This window comes from Anguilla anguilla, chromosome 7, assembly GCF_013347855.1.
Source record: "Anguilla anguilla isolate fAngAng1 chromosome 7, fAngAng1.pri, whole genome shotgun sequence".
Taxonomy (NCBI): domain Eukaryota; kingdom Metazoa; phylum Chordata; class Actinopteri; order Anguilliformes; family Anguillidae; genus Anguilla; species Anguilla anguilla.
Genome location: NC_049207.1, coordinates 55,414,937 through 55,431,119, shown reverse-complemented (window position 1 = coordinate 55,431,119; position 16,183 = coordinate 55,414,937). Strand labels below are relative to the sequence as shown.

The window sequence follows — 16,183 nt, the reverse complement described above, 5'->3', positions numbered from 1 at the left end:
GGAGCAAGCAAGACACTGAAAGAAAGGGAAACATTAAAAGGGACATATCTCTTAAATTAAACGCTGTGTCTGGAGAATAATTTGGCAGTAAAAATGGTCTTCGGTGGTTTCTTTTTATCTTCAGGTTAAAGGTAACAGACAAAATACGTGCCCTTCCTTTTGGTTTTAGGAACCATTTAAAAGATCTAACAGATATTACCCAGGCTAATGTTTTAATGTCAGTACGTATCCAACAACGACAACAATAATAATAACAAAGGAAAAAATATATCAATATATCAAATATATATATTTGTGTAATGTGTTTGAATGTACTGGTTACCACCACTACAAGGATTGTGTTTTTAATTATTGATACAATTTTTTTCTTACCGTATCATACACACACTCACACTGGTCTACACCGGTGTCTTTATCCGTTACCTGGGAGATTAAAGCAGTAGGCTAATCTGCGCATTTCTCATACGGGCCTAGTCTAAAATCTCGAACAAGCTTCATGAGGCTCCAAGCCACACCCAGGTCAAACACTCCAGAAGTAACTTCTCACTTCAGTTTCTCTAGCTGCCCTTTTCTTTTCTTTTTGTTTATTATGAAAATATATTTTTTTAATCTCATGGTCGACAGTGTAAAATCAAACCAGAATAATATGAAAAATTATAGCCTATTACGTGTCCTACAGGCGACAAGAAATTCTTAACGACAAGAACCACATCTTAACAACAAAAACATCATAATCAACAACAATAACAACAATAACAACAATCAATCAATCAATCAATTTTTATTTGTATAGCGCTTTTAACAAAGGAGTTTGTCAAAAAGCAGCTTTACAGAGAACCGCCCCCCAAAGGGCAGCAGTGGCAAGGAAAAACTCTCTGACTAATAACAGGAAGAAACCTTGAGCAGAACCGGACTCAGAGGGGGAACCCATCTGCCGCGGGCAGGCACCGGTTTTTTATGGAAAATCAACAGTAATAATAATAATATAATGATAATAATATAATGATAAATAATATATTTTAAAGTAAATAACATTTATTTAAAAAAGGGTCCAAATATGGAATATCAACACTGACGAAAGTAAATATGAAAAATGAAGATTCGGATATGTAGATTATATTAAGCCAAAAAAGGTTTAGGCTTCATAGACTGCTAATGTCAGCTTCTTGTCTCCATCAGACCGCCATGGACACAAGGTGAAGTATTCAACTGCACACATCGAGTGTGAGTGAGAAGTTGATTATATAGGCTACGACAATAAAATAGTATGAATGAAATGTGCACCTCTATTCGAACAGATAACCACGACTGATAATATACTATGTATTACATCACTGGAATACTGGCATCCGTCCAGTTATGTAACTGTCTAAACGACTCGTCTAGTCTGTTGAATATGTTTCAATTTAAAAATCGGGTTTTTTGTTTGTTATTATTTCTTATAGTAGTGATAAATACAGCGGGAAAGTGTGTTATGTAAAAGAATGAGCGTATAAAGTCATTCAAAGTTTCAGCGGTTTGCCGAGCCTGAATGGAAGTTTTGAATTGAACTGCCATTGCTAACCTAATGCGGGTCTATATTTTCTGCGTAATGAGCGACAAACCATTTTAACAATATCATATTGTTTCACAGAGAACTCTTGTTACAGACTGCAGTCTGTTTCCGAAACACCGCTGCTCCTGCCTCGCCCCCTTTCCCCCCGCCTATCCGCTAGCCTTGTTCGTTGTACGTATCCTTCTGCCCACTCTCTCAAGAGTGTCAATCAGTGCGGTGTCAATCAGACCGGCGGCTTTCCTTTCATCTCTCCCCCCACAGTCATAGCAAGATATAGGGGAGGGGGGAGGAGAGTTACATTACTAACACACACACACATACACAGACGCGACATTACTTACGGAGCCAGGCTCCAGTTTGGAACTCTGTCTACAACGCGCAGATACCGCCTCGTTAAGATTTATTTTTTAATTTGTTGGACTTTCTTTTCCGTTTTAAAAGAGAGTGGTGTTCAATACTTTGCCTGTTTATCAAGGATGTGCTATACATGCAGCTGCAGAAATATAGACACGCCGCGTCTGATGTAAAACGGACAAGCAGCGACTTTAAGCATTACTTAGGATAGTTTTTTACTTGGGTTCACAACAATCTGGGCACATTCGTACGTTACTCACATTTTTCTGAGATTTCACCAAGATTTTTGCGTCTGGAGTTCCGGAGACGGAGATATTTTTAGCACCACTTGTTTTTATGGTTTATTTATTTTCAGGTGCGGGGCTAGCCTACGGAAAATTTGGCGTGTCCCGACGTAACTGCACTTGAGGAGTTGTTAAAAGATGTTTCTATTTTGAAGTCCGAATGAAAACTGGAGTTTCCGCTCGAGGAACATAAACATTCAGCTGATAGCTGCATCTAGCCAACTGCATTTATTTGTTTGTCAGCATCGTTTTAAGAAGAAATTACTTTAAAAACGAAGTTAAAAACATTCGACTCCGCCGTTGCTGTTGCGAAAATACGAGCACTTGCAGTGGGACATTGGCGCAGAGCTTGAATTGTGCTAAGATTAGCCACCTTCTGCAGGACGTTTACGGTTGCCTCTGGGAACTTGATAATTTGCCATTTTTGACACTGGAAAAGCTGCCTTTTAACAAGGCATTTTGCAATTACCTGGACCAAAATGCCTCAGTTAGCCGGAGGAGGCGGTGGGGACCCGGAACTATGCGCCACCGACGAAATGATCCCGTTCAAAGACGAGGGCAATCCGGAGGAAGAACAAATATTCGCTGAAATAAATCACCCGGAGGAGGAAGGGGATTTAGCAGATATAAAGTCGTCTCTAGTAAACGAGTCGGAGATAAATCCAAACAGCGGCAGCCATGACGTGAGTCTCTATCCTTTAGTCATGCATGAGCTTTAGAACAATTTGGATTCATTACTTGATAAAACTGTGTGTGTGTGTGTGTGTGTGTGTGTGTGTGTGTGTGTGTGTGTGTGTAGATCGTTATGCTGTGCAACTATAACCACTCTAATTGAGGCACGCGCAGTTTTTGTGGTGTGTTTCAGATTTCCCCCTCATATCCCCATTCAAGTGAGGGGGGAAAAGGGGCAGGAGAATATCAAGATGCGCAGGGTTTCAGAGGATTGCGTTTATCCTCTGCTTAAAAATGCGGATGCGAGGCCTCGAGCTGTAAATAACAGCATACAAAGGTGAACAAGACACGTGCACTTGATTACACGTCCTTTATCCGCCGGCGGCCAAACTGAAGTAATGGTAAATGGTAAATGGACTGCATTTATATAGCGCTTTTATCCAAAGCGCTTTACAATTGATGCCTCTCATTCGCCAGAGCAGTTAGGAGTTAGGGGTTAGGTGTCTTGCTCAAGGACACTTCGACACGCCCAGGGCGGGGTTTGAACCGGCAACCCTCCGACTGCCAGACAATCGGTCTTACCTCCTGAGCTATGTCGCCCCACAGGAATGCGGAGAGAGGGTCAAACCGTTATTTAGGCCTGAACGAGTTAACGTAAAATTTATTTAAATTAATCTATCCATGCAGTAGAAGACTACATTTCCCTATGCAATTTCATAAAGGAAGTTTTTGTGTATATTTTTTTTCAATCACTCTTTCTTTATAGTTAAACTACACCTGATGCGTGTTAGCAGCGTCAGTCAATGGCCTCAAGTGCACTGTGTGTACCGTGCTGTGTAAACCATATCAGAAAATGTTATTGTTTTCAGTTAACACATTATTATTATTTACAATAATGATCCACGGAACTATTTAATTAAAAACAGACTGTATTTGACATTTCATTACTTAAAGCAAACAAATGTAATGTCATTTATTATTATTATTATTATTATTATTATTATTATTAATAACCACCTGTAGTTATAGTTTATTCCGGCTACCAAGACCTGTTTGAAAGTGTGTTATAGTATCCACACTGAAATGCATACCTTGAATATTGGACATAATGTTAAAATAGTTTGTGACGTCTTAATTTATAAAACACATCTCTTCGTAAATGGGAACGCAAGATTTATCGCGCATCGTTTTAAATATTCCCCGTCTACTCTTCCTTGCATTCTACGTTTCAAACTGGCACACTCGATTAAAATCCATTCATGGTTGTATTTAAACAAAGCAGGTTGCACTATAAACATACATTACAGGCGCTTACTCTTGAGAACTTTAAATCGAAAATGTATGTTTTTACAAAGGTTCAGTGTAGAAACGCAGAAATGTTTCTGTGTCATAAACTAGACATTTATTTATTTGCTCAATTACATTTCCAGTGTCCCCAGTGCTTAAACTGAAATAATCACATTGCGGTGCAATCTCCTCTTCGTTTTTGACATTGATAGCAGTGAACCACATCACTGAGAATCTCGCTAGTTTGTGCTCCTTTAGAACGAGCAGACATTTCACCGCAGTCCGTCTGAGGTAACTCGTCAGTCTCCTGATTTTTTCCTCCTACTCATTAGTGTGTATGCCTGATGCAAGGGCCTGGTTGAAAAACGCCATTTAAACCCAAACGAAGGACGGAGGCTCGTAAGTTAGGGTCGCAGTCTAGCACGGGCTGATTGGATGCTCGCAGCATCGTCAGCTGAAATGCTTATCACCCGACATTTCTGTTCATTTATTATTGCATCATTCCACCTGGGCCAATAGGAAAATTTGACCCGAGTTATTTTTGTATGCTGATAGGTGACTCAAGAACTGCATATAAACGGGGGAGGGGGGGGAGCACGTGGGCCCCTAAAACTGCCTCCTTATGCTCATAAAAAGCACCTTATTTAAGGCCTCTTCAAACAGAGTTGTGCCCTTATTTCCTGCAGTAGCAGAATGACCCTGGACGCTCTTATGTCAGGGTTCTGTTTGCCCCTCCCTCCCCCCTTCATTGACATCACTGTTTTTTCTCTCTCTAACAGGCAGCTAGACAGTCCCAAATATCCCAGGATTCATACCACGAAAAGCACAGGGATCACATCGATGAGGGTGAGTGGGGTTCGGACCGGACCGACGGCTGCTTGCTTTACCTGTAGACGCAGGTAAAGGGAAGCAATGCTGTCGTACATGTTGACAAGCCAGCATCAGTTCCAAATAACAAGTCTAAAAGAGTGTGCATGGACCCACCCACCAACCTGACAGTTTTCTTTTTTGAAAATTCCAAAATCTGAAATCTAACCTGTAGGAAGAGGTTGGGCTATGGAATATAGTCACCGTTGTGACCTGTTAGCTTGTGTTTGTCTTTTAAGAGGAACCTCAGATTGGTCTGTCTGAAGGCATGAGCATGATGATGTAATGAGTGGTGAACGTTGTCAGAATGATTTTCACGGACGCTCAGCTAAGTTACATTTTGATCTGAAACGGCTAATTATGAGATTCCTGCAGGTTATAGTATGTGGGGGTGGGGGGTGGGGGGGGGGGGGGGGTCATGAGGTAATATCGGCACTTTGTTCCATGCTGGTTGAAGTTGTAAAATATCTCTCATTTGAGCTGAGAAGTGGTTGCGTACAATAAACACTTATGTCGGTATGTGGTTATGTCATATTTTCTAAATTAATTTCTCAATCGTTAAGCACATCGTGTCGAAGTGGTATTTAATAAATTAATAATGAGCGCGTACAAATTAGTCTCAACAGCGAAATGAAAATATTTATTGTGACGCTGTGACATCACTGCTGTAGTAGCTCAGGGGCAGCTGTTTTGTTTGTTGCTGATTGAGCAGGCCACCTTTCAGAAAGGGCAGCCAAACAACGCTTTGTTCCCCTCCAAGTGTGTCGTTGTACAAACTCTGCCGATTCTTGTCAGCGACAACAAGTTTTTTACTGTGGAGAGGGAGAGAGAGAGAGAGAAGGGCATCTCCCTATTCCTTTCTTATCTAAATGAAGCGGGGCTAAAGATCTAGATGGAGACAGAGAGAGAGAGAGAGAGCGAGAGAGAGCCTGGTCTTTGTTCTTCCCCTGAATAGACCCACACCACTAACCCAAAGCCCAGATTTGAATAGACCCACACCACTAACCCAAAGCCTGGGCGTTGAATAGACCCACCGCACTCTGGCGCAAGACAAGGCAGTGAATGGGTGGCCCTGACTGAATGGTTCCTCCCCAGCCACCAGCGTGGTCAGTGCCAAGTTTAGCATGCTGCCATCAATTCAGTCTCTACCCAGTGCCCGACTCCACTAATCACGCCTGTCACCCCTCCTGGGTACGGGCGGGGGGGGGGGGGGGACCTCCGGGAGTGTGCCCCCCCCCCCATCAGGTCAAAGGTCGGGGCCAAACAGTGGGGCCTCCTTGTCTGACATAATCTGTCTATTCTTCTTAATTGCTTCTAATTGGCACGGAGGGGTTCCCCTCGGCCGCAGAACAAAAGGGGGAGGGGTTAGACGACGGGGGACGAGCGCGGCACGGGCCGCGGGCGAACCGCGCGCCAAAACGGTGCTCCAGTTGCTGCTCACGCAAACTCAGAGCACTTGGCATACATGATGGTTGTGCTGCTGAATGTGTGCCCTTTTGATAGTGGATGCGTTGGCTTTTCACTGATTTTTTTAAATTTATTTTCTCTGCGTTTTCCTTTGATTCTATAATGTTTCAGAATGTTTTATTTGGTATCATAGCTTTTTTGTATCCATGTGCGTAATTTCCGATGTCTGTGGCTTCCATGAAAAACTCTGCTGATCAAGTCAAATGGGATATATTTACTTGTTTCAGCCCTTTTAATATGATACATGTTTTTTAATTTTTATTTATATTGGGGAAAAAATAAGTCTCTTTGAGAGTGTACTTATCAAGTTGGAAAGTGATAATTGGCAGCAAGAATAACTTTTGGTGGGCAACAACAAACAGGAAACTTGTTTTTGGGGGTTACACAGCATGATAATATTGGGGGGTGGGGGTGGCATTTGACGTTCTCCCCCCCCCCGCCCCCACCCCCAGGATCTGCCTCCACGGTTGGGAGGTCAGTGGCGTGTGTCTGAAATGATGGAGGGGGACGGCAGCCTCGCCCGGTCAGAATGAGTGTGACGTTCTCGTTCCTCTTTTTCGGCAGGGAAGCACCACGACGGATACGGCAAGGGCCATCCCTACCCGGGGTATCCCAGCTACATCATGATGTCCAGCATGAACAGCGACTCGTACCTGAGTAACGGGTCTCTCTCTCCCCCCATGCCCCGCACGGTGAGCGCTCTCTGTCTCCTGCGTTTTCCTTTTAGGACACGTAACCGTTTCTTTTTTTAATACACAACTTTTCTTTCCATTTTAACTCCTCCTCACTACACGTGCCGTTGGACTGGGCTTCCAAGCTCAAATATGTAACACGGACGCGTGTAAAAGAGCGGGAATGTGTTCCGCTGGTATCTGAACTGAAAATCGTGAGCATTATTGGCTTCTGAGGCAATCAAACTCGTACGCTGTCTGTAAAACTACAGTGGCACAGTGTACGTCTTGTGGGCGCTAAATCTCTTCAAGCGGTCGTCCTGGCACCTTGGACGTACTGTAGCATGCTATATAAGTGTTTTATTGCATCTGAAAGAGAGCTGAGGTTTGCCCTATGGCGTGCGACCAGACTGTTGCTCTGTGCCTCAGGTTGTGTTTGAGGTCATCCTGCTAGTATTAGCGACCGCTCTTGTTGTGTGAAATGGTTACTGATTTTTCTGGTTAGCCGGGGTCAAAGCCGAATCGCTTTACACGAAGACGAGGCAGGACAGAAAATGAAGAACGCAACTTCCTGACTTAGCTCTGCGGCTGTCATATAGAGAGGGAAACCCAGCCTTGCCCTAATGCAGAATACCTGCAGATGTGCCATTTGATGTTGGAGCATACCTGAGGTGTACCTGGGGTACAGTGGGGGGTGTACCTGAGGCTCAGTGGGGGGTGTACCTGGTGTACCTGGGGTACAGAATGTGTATGAGAGCTGGGTTTAGTTCAGCCAGCATGTAGTAAGATTATCTTTCCTTCAGCTCCCAGTGGTTAGTTTGTCATGCACTTCAGCACACAGCGATGTTCCTCCATGTGTATCGCAAACTGTGTTCTATCTTTTAATGTCAGTCCTGTATAATACAGTGGAACTACGAGGATTTCTTGCCTCTGTAGATCTCATGTAATTGCACTCCTATTGGGAGCCTCTCATCTTTTGATTGATTTTTATTCGAGTTATATGTCACAGCGTGTGTTCTCTGTATGGGTGCTTTGTTTGCTCTTGACGGCATAAAATATACCCATTTTCCTACGGTTTACAGTTGCGCTGATCCGATTTACCTGCTGTTCACTTGATTTGAGAGGGCACACCTTCAGAATACTGAGTTGATAGTAAAGGGGTTCCTGACAAGTTGTAGTGTGGGGGTCAGAGGATTTACAGTCATTTTTTAAATCAGGTTTATGGTATTTTACAAATTACCTGAGACAAACCAGAAAGAACGTGGTGCAGAGGTGCTGATGGGTAATGAAGTCCAGCGTGTGATTTAATGGAAAACAACCCCGTTGTTTTGGACTTCACCTGTCTTTCACCAGTCAGCAGAAATGCCCTGCAATATTTTGCCAGCCAAGAGGGTACGACGAAATATAGGAGGAGGAAACTCAGACCAAAAGGCAGAAAACTTTGGTGGGTTTGAGCATTTTGTTGCTATTTAGGGCTGGTTTCACAGGTACAGATTTAAGCTTAGTCCTGGAATAAACTGAGCTTTGTATGGAGAATCTGCATTCACAATCTGTACCTGTGAAACTGGTCACTGTTTAAATGGTGAAAGCCCAAAGGAAGACTCTGATGCATACTCAGACTTGGTATCTCACGCGCTCCAAGTCTAAAGGTTATTGCAGGCAAGAACAGCCCAACACTCTTACTGCTATTTTTAAGAAAGGAAGTCTTCAGGCGGAAATGCGTTCAGATTAAAAACAAAACAAAAAACAAAAGACAGGCGTTATAGATGTTCTCATCAGAGGGCCACAGACCTAGGAACGAAGCGAAGGCAATAAGACGTAATTCCTGACGGATTTACCTTCTCTTGGGCCCGCGTGTCTCCTGACATCTGGACTGACCAACACGAAATAACGAGTTGCAGCTGCCCTCGTTCGTTCAGAGACTCCGTACTGCATTACGCGCGCCCTTGTCTCCCGAAGAATAATAAAATATCAAAAAACATTATGACTAGGATGAAGAGTGAAATCTAATAATTTGCAGCGAAAGTGAGAATTCCCCGTCAAACTGTAACAGTGAAATGTAATTAACTAAAGCGCACGTGTCGTCAGTTTTCGTACGTATAGTCGGGTGCTTGTGTCGTTGTTGACCACTGTGATAATGATGACTAAACGCAGGCCTTCGCAGAGTGCGGAGCAGGAAGCGCGTTTCCCTGTGCTTCCCTGCGTTTCCCTGTGCTTCCCTGTGCTTCCCTGCGTTTCCCTGTGTTCCCCTGTGTTTCCCTGTGTTTCCGGGTGGAGGGCGAGCCGCGCGGGGCAGGTGGAATCCGCCGTGGCGGCTCTTTGATGTGAAAAACACGACTGATCCGCGCCGTGGAATCCCGTGCTCCGGCTTAAACAAAAAAAAAAGGAGGGATTTCCGCGATCGCGCTTCGCCTGAATGCCCGGCGAGGATCTTATTTTAGGGACCGTAACTCTTCGCCAGCAGCTCTCCACACGCGGCGCGCGGCGGTTCTGTGTAGCATTAGGCGAGGGGCTTCCGTGTATGCGTGTGTTATCTCCGGGTCCAGCGGGGTTTAGCTCTTAATTGCTGACGGCGGCTTTAGATATAGCGGTGCAGTCAGAGGGAGTCTGATCCCTGGCATCCTTTACGGTGCATTGCCTTAGTCGTGTGTGTGTGTGTGTGTGTACTTGCGTACAAGAGAGAGTGTGTGTGTGTGTCTGCGTGCGCCTATATGTGTGCGCATGAGAGAGTGTGTGTGTGTGTGTTTTCAGCTGGTAATATTACTGTTTCTTTGTAATTGCTGTGTAATCAATTCCAGTCTTCTTCATTTTGTATAAATTCTTCAGTGATTACAAAAGTAATCCTGATTAGAATTTAAGGACGTGTGATTTCGGTTTATGTTCTGTCACACGTGATTGATTTTAAATGTCCAGTTAGCTCGACCTTGATTCCAGTGTCTGTTTAATGACATCACAACTTGCACTTGGAATAGTAATTAACCCTTCGCACATCCTCCAGTTTCTCCTCACACATGGAGTCCTGTCCCATGTCTCATGCTTGTGGAGTACCATGGCCAGTTAGATTTATGTAAAGCTGGCTTGGCTTGCATTTTCTCGTAACTTTTTGTTGTGTTTGTAGAGGACAATTGCAGCCCCCATATTTTCTCCCTAACTGTAGCAGTTTGTGTTTGTGCAGTTTAAGGGTTATGCTGGCAAGGAATCTGATCTCTGCAAGTCTTGGAAGTTGACATTGTTTTGGGTGACACACTGAGTTTTGAATTCCCAAAGTTTTACTTTTGACACCCAAAGCCAAAACTGCATGTGAGTGTTTGTGTGCATGTGCGTGCTTGTGCAGTGTGCATGTTTGTATGCATGTGCGTGTTTGTGCAGTGTGCATGTCGGTGTGCCTGTTCGTGTGCATGTTTGTATGCATGTCCGTGTTTGTGCAGTGTGCATGCATGCTCCTTGGCATGTGTGCTGCGGTACGAGGCTCGTGCTCTGCAGTGTGATCTGTCTCCTCTTATCTGAGGCTTTGGTGATGGATGAGAGCTCAGCTCACAGTGTGCAGGAATGGCCTGTGGATCAGGAGCTCCAGCAGCCCCTGCAGCCCCGTCCAGTCCCAGCAGCCCCTGCACCCCCGTCCAGTCCCAGCAGCCCCTGCAGCCCCGTCCAGTCCCAGCAGCCCCTGCAGCCCCGTCCAGTCCCAGCAGCCCCTGCAGCCCCGTCCAGTCCCAGCAGCCCCGGTACCTGCTGAGGGGGGTTCAGTCAGATCCGCTGGCCCCGCTCTGGGACACAGGAGGAGGCCCAGCGGCCTTTGTGTGAATGTTGCCCTAGGCCCTGGTGGGCACTGTGGGGACTTAGTGTGTGAGTGTGAGAGAGAGTCTGTGTGCACGTGCCTGGTGTGTCTGTGTGCATGCGTGTGTGTGTGTGTGAGTGGTGTTTTTGAGGCTCTTGTTTCTCAAAGTGAGCTAAATGAAAGAGTGCTGTCTTTAAAATCTGTTTAATTTGCACCAAGTGAGCTCTTTTATTTACCGTATTTCCTGTTATTGGTGAGGTCTTGTGTGTGTGTGTGTGTGTGTGTGTGTGTGTGTGTATAAGAACTTCCACTGCCTCTCAGGCATTCCCAGATATACTCCCATTCCCAGCGATTAAAGCTGTGCTCGGGTAATTTAATAACCGAGGAGACGAGCAGGGAGATGCTCCTCAGTAATCCTCTCGGGTTGCGATGCATTAGCGATGCATTAGCGATGCGTTAGCGATGCTGGCGTAGTGGTGAGCGCTAGGCTGCACGACACCGGCTGATTTGCGATGCGTTAGCGGTGCGTTAGCGGTGCGTTAGCAATGCTGGCGTAGCGGTGTGTTAGCGGTGCGTTAGCGATGCGTTGGCGATGCGTTAGCGATGCGTTGGCGATGCGTTAGCGATGCTCGCGTAGCGGTGAGCGCTAGGCTGCGCGGCTGATTTGCGTCGTTTCGGCACGTGCAGCAGGATAATGATTCCGCTCCGGCGGTGGAGCCGTGATCAATCGCCGCTTCGAAAATACGAAACTTGAAGGCTTTCGTTTTCAGAAGCTCGTTATTTTGCAGATATTGTGGGCGTGCGTCTGACTGCTGTGAAATATTAATAGCCCGTTGCGTATGAATGTGGCGTACGTCACTGCATTACAAAGGGAATGGCTGTTTTTCACCAGGGACTATTAGCCGGGCGGTTAAATGAAGGGAGAGAGAGATGCTATGCAGATGCGTTTGGCTGCACAGCAAGCCTTCACCTGTTCTGCAGGTACAGCTCCACGTTTGCCGCGTTCTGGTCTGTAAAGTGCTAGCGGGGGTGGGGAAAGGGGTGGGGGGGGGTTGTCTAAATTCATTTTGTGTAGTCTGCATTGTGAAAAGCACCCTCAACATGCTTTGCATTTGGGGAAAAATGGCTGTGTTTAATTTTTAGGAAACTCATGAACACTTTGCTTTTCCTTTCATATCGGCCTCTGAACTGAAAGCAAACGGGCACTTTCTTCCCCCTTTCTTTCTTTGAACTGCCCAATTATGGAGTTGTGAAAATAAAAATCAGCCTGTAGCTTCTCTCTCTTTCTCACTCTCTCTCTCTCTGTCTCTCATTTTCTCTCTCACTCTCTCTCTCATTCTCTCTCTCTCTCTCTCTGTCCTTTCCCTCCTTTCTGAGCGAGTGGGGGTATCTCTGATGTGAGAGAGCGATGTGGAGAGAGAGGAGAGAGAGAGCGCGGTGGTGATGGGGGGAGAGGGAGAGAGAGAGAGAGAGAGAGCACGGTGGTGAAGGGGGGAGAGAGAGAGAGAGAGCACGGTGGTGAAGGGGGGAGAGAGAGAGGGAGAGAGCGCGGTGGTGAAGGGGGAGAGAGAGAGGGAGAGAGCGCGGTGGTGAAGGGGGAGAGAGAGAGAGGGAGAGAGCGCGGTGGTGAAGGGGGAGAGAGAGAGAGGGAGAGAGCGCGGTGGTGAAGGGGGAGAGAGAGAGAGGGAGAGAGCGTGGTGGTGAAGGGGGGAGAGAGAGAGAGGGAGAGAGCGCGGTGGTGAAGGGGGGAGAGAGAGAGAGGGAGAGAGGGAGAGCGCGTGGTGATGAAAGGGGGAGAGAGAGAGGGAGAGAGCGTGGTGGTGAAGGGGGGGAAAGAGAGAGAGAGGGAGAGCGCGGTGGTGAAGGGGGGAGAGAGAGAGGGAGAGCGCGGTGGTGAAGGGGGAGAGAGAGAGAGGAAGAGGGAGAGCGCGGTGGTGAAGGGGGGAGAGGGAGAGGGAGAGCGCGGTGGTGAAGGGGGAGAGAGAGAGAGAGAGAGCGCGGTGGTGAAGGAGCGCGGTGGTGAAGGGGGAGAGAGAGAGAGAGAGAGAGCGCGGTGGTGAAGGAGCGCGGTGGTGAAGGGGGAGAGAGAGAGAGGGTAGATGCGGCGCAGCTGCAGTCTGCCGTGCCGCGGGAAGCCGGGGCTGCGAGCCCGCGGGCCGCCCGTATTCCCTGGGCACGCCGCGCACGGCCCGCCGCCTTGGCTTTGATCTCTTCAAAGCCCGCTGCCTCATACTAGACGGGGAGTCTTGGCTGCTGTTCATTGGAGCTGGAGAAAGGGGGAAGGGGGGGGGGGGGCGGATTAGGAGAGGGAGGAAGGAGGGAGGGGGGAGGAGGGAGGAGGGTGGCTGGCTGTTTTTTTTTCTTCTTTTCCTCTCCCTTTTCTTGGCTGAAATCAATCGCTGCGCAGAAGCAATTATGTGTAATTCAGCTGGGCTAGACTTTGGGTGAGGGGGGTGGGGGGAGCGGCCGGGGGGGGGGGTTGCTACCTGAGCGACTGTGGCTGGCGAGTGGGGAGATGATGATGAAGAGTGATGAAGAGCGTACCCCTGCTCCATAGTCTCGCTGACAGTCCTGGACGGAGGGAGGGATGGAGGGAGGGACAGTGGGATGGAGGTAGGGAGGGACAGAGAAAGGGAGGGAGGGACAGCGGAACAGGGACGAAGGGAGGGATGGAGGGAGGGACAGTGGGAGAGAGAGAGGGAGGGACGGAGGGAGGGATGGAGGGAGGGACAGTGGGATGGAGATAGGGAGGGACAGAGAAAGGGAGGGAGGGACAGCGGAACAGGGACGAAGGGAGGGATGGAGGGAGGGAGGGAGGGATGGAGGGAGGGAGGGGTGCTGTAATCTGGCAGTCACTCCGTCCAGCAGAGCAGAAAATCGCTGCAGAATAGAGTGATTAGGCGTGCAGATGCTCCATATTTCCCTTTCTGTGTTTGTTTGTTTTTTTTCCTCAATTATTTTGCACGAGGCAGAAGTTGCCACCGTGCTAACGAGGGTGTCTTTTTTGGGGGTGTGTGTGTCCCTCCCCCTGCTCAGCCACCCCTGCGCCCCGCCCCTCTGCCGATGGCCCACGATGCCGAGCGGCTGGTGCCCCTGCCACACGGCTCAGAGAGAGCGTCACGGAGACGTACGCGGGGTGAAACCGGCCTCTCTACTCTGCCCCTCTTCCTCAGTGCTGTCACATGCCACGGACGCACAGTCCAGACCCCTCCCTCTCGTCTCCACTGCTGCTATTCCCCGTTAATCGTATTCCCTGGTAATCAATTAATATTCCTATCATAAAGAAATGTGTTTGTGATATTTTTAAAGGGGATGCAAGTCAAATTGCAGGCGATACTTTTGTCTTGTGATTTGGGGCTTTGAGTACCCAACACTCCCTGTTGCCATCCCATTATTACCTTGAAATAAATTTGTCTTTCTAAAGTGCATATAATTCACTCCAATGTTATGTGCAACATTATGTCTGTACAGGATGTTTTGAGACAGAACGGTCTTCTCTCAAGTACATGTATGTTTTCTCAAAGAAAATGAAAAACGCCAGGAACGTCTGAATCCAAACTATGTTCCCAAAGAGAAGTTAAGATTTACTAATTCCTGGAGCCAGTCGTGATCAACAGGCTTCAGCATGTCTGTAAAGAAAAAAGAATCTGTTGAGTAGACAGCCATAAACCTGTCATATCATTAAGCTCTTGGAAGTTCCTGTGACCACCCTGCGCGTGTGTGTGTTTGTGCGTGTGTACGCTCGTGTGTGTGTGTGTTTGTGCGCGTGCACACTCGTGTGTATGTGTGTGTGTGTGTGTGTGTGTGTGTGTGTGTGTTGGGGGCGGGTCCTGCGCACGCGCTCAGTGCTCGGCACACAGGTACCCAGGTGAGGTCTTTCATGTTCCCCACGCCGCGCACATCAGAGGGGCGTGTGCCACTTTGAGCCGCCCGTCTTCAAACGGCGAGTCAAAACACCCAATCAATCGGCCCGGGCCCCGCGCGCGCTGCACCTTCACATCAAAGGGAGGGAGCCCAAAGCGCGGGGCGGGGCGGGGCGGAGCGGGGTGGGGGGGGGGCACCGAGTGGACTGAACGCCAGGCGAGCGGGGCGGGGCGGGGCGGGGCGGAGTGGGGGGGGGGGGGGGTCACCGAGTGGACTGAACGCCAGCCGAGCGGGGCGGGTTTGGGGGGAGGCCATCTGAGTGAACCATCAGCTGGGCCGCCACGCATGACCTGCTGCGGATGGCGCCGCCGGTGAAGGTCGATGAAGGTCGATTCATCCGATAGGTTTTCACCGTGTTTCCGTCGTGAGTCGGGAATCTTCAGTTGGAAGCTCCGTGCTACCGCTCTCCTGTGGCCTCCTGGGGGTTTTCCCGGGCTAATTTCACACCTCCACCTTTCCCCTCCTCCCCCCCTTTGATATGTATGGCGGCCAGGCCACACAAAGGGTTCAGTTGTCTTAGGAAAGGTGATGTCTGGCTGCTACTGCTTATGATCCTCATAAGATGTGGTGTTTGTGATGTCATCGCTGGCACAGCCTGGTGTTTTGATTGACAGATGCGTTGGAGCAGTCATGCTGTTGTAAATTTGGCAGGTTTTTCCACACTGAGTTGTTAGGCCTCAAACCTCAATTAGAACTCCTCTCACCTTACAAGATCACCTAGTACATTTCAAAGTGCATCCCCCCACCTCTATGCACTTACCTTCTACAGAAAAAAGTTGGAGTTGGGAGGGAGCGTGCAGGGTGTTATGGAAGACAATGATGAAGTGTGAATATTAGCTACATTGAAATGTCACTATTTTTAACCCAGTAAAAATACTGTATGGGCAAAAGGCATACGATCCTCACTGTTTACACCGGTTTGTGTTACACACTTCCTGTGTTTTGTTTACACCTGTCTGTTACACACTTCCTGTGTTTTGGGGAAAGGCTGTGTGGAAGCTGTTGCTGGCCTGTTTGAGTAACAGAAGGATGAAATTAATTTTCTTCACATTCCAGACAAGACGTATGTGGAAGTGCATGGCGAGAGAGAGTGCTGTGTGTAAAGCCAGTGGGCCAGACCTCTTACCTCACAGAGATCAGAGAAAATAGATTTTTCACAGGTGTAGCCTTTTTGGATGCTGGTGCAGTCATGAAAGCAGTTTTATAATGGAGCGCACAGGGCAAAATTATAACAGAACTGTTCACATCAAAGGTGTATTTGCGTAATGCGTGAGAAGCATTGTTATTGTTATTAATTCTGGCAATAACAACTTTAAAAGATTTTTAT

General features: G+C 47.6%; 1 protein-coding gene across 5 annotated transcripts in view; it reads left to right on the top strand.

Annotated features, from left to right (window-relative positions):
• The first annotated feature begins 1,748 nt into the window (after positions 1 to 1,748).
• LOC118232500 (lymphoid enhancer-binding factor 1-like) overlaps positions 1,749 to 16,183 on the top strand; it is a 44,640-nt gene continuing 30,205 nt past the window's right edge. For 3 of the 5 annotated variants that reach the window (XM_035427547.1, XM_035427545.1, XM_035427544.1), the window contains exons 1-3: positions 1,749 to 2,876; positions 4,932 to 4,998; positions 7,051 to 7,178. In XM_035427547.1, coding sequence (XP_035283438.1) covers positions 2,673 to 2,876; positions 4,932 to 4,998; positions 7,051 to 7,178 — 399 coding nt within the window. In that variant the 5' untranslated portion in view covers positions 1,749 to 2,672. The remainder of the gene's footprint in view (positions 2,877 to 4,931; positions 4,999 to 7,050; positions 7,179 to 16,183) is intronic. The other 2 variants (XM_035427546.1, XM_035427543.1) reach the window with 1 other exon arrangement.